This window comes from Anopheles aquasalis, chromosome 3 (genome assembly GCF_943734665.1).
Source record: "Anopheles aquasalis chromosome 3, idAnoAquaMG_Q_19, whole genome shotgun sequence".
Lineage (NCBI taxonomy): Eukaryota > Metazoa > Arthropoda > Insecta > Diptera > Culicidae > Anopheles > Anopheles aquasalis.
The window spans coordinates 41,445,571-41,449,063 of NC_064878.1; the positions used below are offsets into that span (position 1 = coordinate 41,445,571).

General features: G+C 50.3%; 1 protein-coding gene across 1 annotated transcript in view; it reads right to left on the minus strand.

Annotated features, from left to right (window-relative positions):
- Positions 1 to 301: 301 nt before the first annotated feature.
- LOC126577322 (polynucleotide 5'-hydroxyl-kinase NOL9) overlaps positions 302 to 3,493 on the minus strand; it is a 3,368-nt gene continuing 176 nt past the window's right edge. The window contains exons 2-4 of the mRNA XM_050238841.1: positions 1,011 to 3,454; positions 795 to 937; positions 302 to 725 (exon numbers count right to left, since the gene is read on the minus strand). Of these exons, the coding sequence (XP_050094798.1) occupies positions 478 to 725; positions 795 to 937; positions 1,011 to 3,421 (2,802 nt within the window). The 5' untranslated portion in view covers positions 3,422 to 3,454 and the 3' untranslated portion in view covers positions 302 to 477. The remainder of the gene's footprint in view (positions 726 to 794; positions 938 to 1,010; positions 3,455 to 3,493) is intronic.

Consider the following 3,493-nt stretch of genomic DNA (forward strand, 5'->3'; position numbering starts at 1 on the left):
ACCGAATTGGTGCTTGTGGGCGTGAGCTGTGCCTTTATCTTTATGCTCTATAAACGTCATAAAGATGATACACGTTTCGAATGGAATGAAGCATATTTGCTTGAGAGTTTCGAGCTTATGGCTCTGCGGATCATTTCAAGTGATGCTGAAGCAATCCATCTTCACTGTATACTGCCATAATTTGATCTTTCGACTCTAGATCACAAGTAGAACGTCCCCTCTGGACTAGTGAGAACACATTAGCGTGTAGTTTCAATGTGATATTGCCTTTTGACCTAACAATAATCAAACAGAAAAAGGATTGCGTTCTGCTGGAGATTCGTTACCTCCAGACAATTTATTTCACGAGTTCAACGCATAAATACATTCACTCCTTCAACGGAGTACACCCTTTTTTCGGGGCACAGGCCTGCACCACATGGGGCACCACAATTAAAAAAAAAAGAACATATTTCCGGAAACGCCAACGTTGACAAATCAATGGCCAGAAGGCGATGGCTCTTCTGACAACGCTGAAGGCGCTGGTGGTGCTGGTGGTAACTGTTTAACGGAAACATTTTGAAGATATGGAATGGTGCCCTTCATCGTTGGCTGCAGCTTCAGGCTCACTTGGCTCGGAAGACTGGTATTGCAAAGTGCCAGAACCTTCACCCTGTCCAGCTGCTGCGGGGTCAACGAGTGGATGAGGTGAACATTGCGCTCATCATCCACCGCCCGTACGATGCCTAAAACACAGAGCGATTAGTGGCAGCAGGCTATGGAGCAGAGCAGCGGCCCAGTAGGCAATGACTTACCAACGCCAAGACAGCTGTACAATTCCTGTTCCAGCTTTTCGCACAAGTACACCAGCGTCGCATTGACCACATTCGGCAGCATCTCTTTGGTTGGTTGATACTCATCACGGGTGATCAGTATCTCCAGATCATCGAGTGGTGCACTGTGGCAAAGAAAACGATAACGATGGTGAGCCAATGATTCTCCCTAGCCTGTTTGCGTGTTCACCAACTCACCTGACCGGTTGGACGGCGGTAAAACATTCAGTCTCCTCGTCCAAGATCTTCACCAGCTCCACCATGAGTCCTACATTTCTTCGCTTTGGTGCTGCCAAACGACAAGCCTGCGCATCAAAGCACACATCGAAGGCGTAATGCTTGTAGCGCAGCACTTGTCCCATCTTAGCGACGATCTCATTCTGCAGAATGTTGAACTTGTAACTCTGTATGAATTTGGCCGTCATTGCGTGGCGATAGTTTTCGGATCCACGCTCACGTGCGCCCGGTATCGAAAGCTGTATGACATCGGTTGGCTGAACGAGTCGCATTATGGCCGCCGTTAGCTCTTCACCGAACCCACTGACGTAGCCCATCGTGTTGATGATCCATGGAATTCCACGTAACGACGGTGTGTTCTCGCAATGCTCCAACAGTGAACGGACGTTTTGGATGAAGAAAATGGGATTCGTTACTACGTTCAGGCTACCAAACAAGTGGCAGCGAACCGGTTGCTGGGCGACAGTAAAACTGGCAACACCTAGCAACGGTACGTCGAGCACCGTCGCACTGATCATTTCCGGTGCCGTCAACAGCGGTTGGCCAATGTCGAGATCGATTAACAATATACGATCGAACGTTTTGATTGATCTGTTCAGCAGAAACTGACAGAGTGTCGATTTGCCTGCACCCTTACCACCGAGCACCAACAGTCGACTGTCGGTATGGAGTATCACATCACTCCAGGCCGGATTAGCCTGGAAGAGGGGCAATTTACTGCTACCATCCGCCCTCGGTTCCAGCAGGCGCACGTTCAACCAGTACTCGGTGGCACGCAAAGGGGCCGTCGTCGTCGTATTGGACGCCGGGAACAGATCGTACTCCTCCAGGTACCGGTGTACGATGCGCACCGTCGTGTTTCGCTTCTCTAGTTCCGCATCCAACAGCAGCAGCACGTAATCCGTGGGATTGAACAGCTTCAGCAGTTCATCGATCGTGCGCCGGGTGAATTGACTTTTCAGCTTCTGCAAAATCGCCTCAAATGCCGGACGCTGGAATGTTTCCGGATCCGGTATTGGTGTTAGGTTCACCGCATTGTACCCGCGAGCAGCATAAACGGTTCGCTTTTCAGCCTTATCCAGTGTATAGCCCATAATCTCCACCTTCCCGAACAGTGCCTGCACCGATACGTGACCAGTCAGGTGGAGTGGTTTCTTCATCATAACCAGCGACATGTGGCGATCGATGGCATCATAGAAGTGGTAGTTTTCCAGGCCGTCACTTGCTTCCTCCCCTGATTCGTCGATTGGAAGTGTTTCGTCATCCGAGCTTGCGCGCTGCTCTGCCACTGGCTCCTCTTCGTGGACGCCCTTCCCGGGTAGCAACTTTACATCGTCGATCATTTCTCCCTTCTCGTTGTAGATGGGCACCAGCGAAGGGCAGCTGTCCGAAGCGTCACTTTCCGTCGTTGCTTCCTCCTCCTCGTCCTCATCTTGCTTCGATGGTGTCCCGTAATCCGGTGGCAATTCGATGATTTGTGGTTCGTCATTCTCGAACTCGATCGTGTCATCATCGCAATCGTACACCTTACCCGCACCACGCGGTATGTAGAGATCTTCATCGGCTGATGATGGAACGTAGTCCTCATCGGTTTCGCTTTCGTCCTCGTAATCGTGATACAAATGCCTTTGTACACTGTCCTCGGAGTAACTAGAATCATCATCATCATCATCATCGTACTCGTCCATATCAGTCCACTGTTCGCTATCATCATCACTGGATTGCTCATCCGAGACACTGGTTCCTTCTTCCGTCGATTCATAATCCTCTGAATCGTAATCCGACTCTTGATCGTACGTATCGCCGTTGTACTTGGCTAGAACAACATTTCTCTGTGCATCGCCTGCTACGCCGTTGCTCTTTCGCTTTTTGGCTGCGGTACCGGATTCCTCCTCCGAATCGCTATACCTCAGCGCAACCTCAGCATCCTCCACTACCCATCCGGTGGAGGAGGAAAAGGGTGCCGGTGGAGGTCGTTTTTTCGGTGGCACAGCGTTTCGCGGATCGGTTCCATTCTTCATGCCGCTAGGTTTTCCCGTTTGCTGATCGATTCTATCGATGCCGTTGCCGCTGTTTACGGGACTCTTGGTTGGCACTGGGGACTTGGATGGCTTTGCTGTTACTTGAGTATTTTTCTTGGTGTTACTGGCGACCGCGCCCACTACTGGGGGTTCTCGGGGAGATGCTTTGTTGCTAGTTTTGCTGGCAGCCGGCCGATCTGACTTTGGAGTGTTTTTGTTGGACTGAACTGGAGTACCACCGGCCTTGGCAAATGCTTTGGATTTCGCTTTGAAATTAGTCTTTAAGTTCGACTTGTGATTCTCTTTGTCGGTGGTTCCCTGGGCCTCCTTCAGTTTGTACTTTTTACCCATCTTTGTCGCGTTTTATTGGACGAGAACAGAATGCTAAAAGCACAACAGCGAAAGCCGGTTATTTTCAGTTCT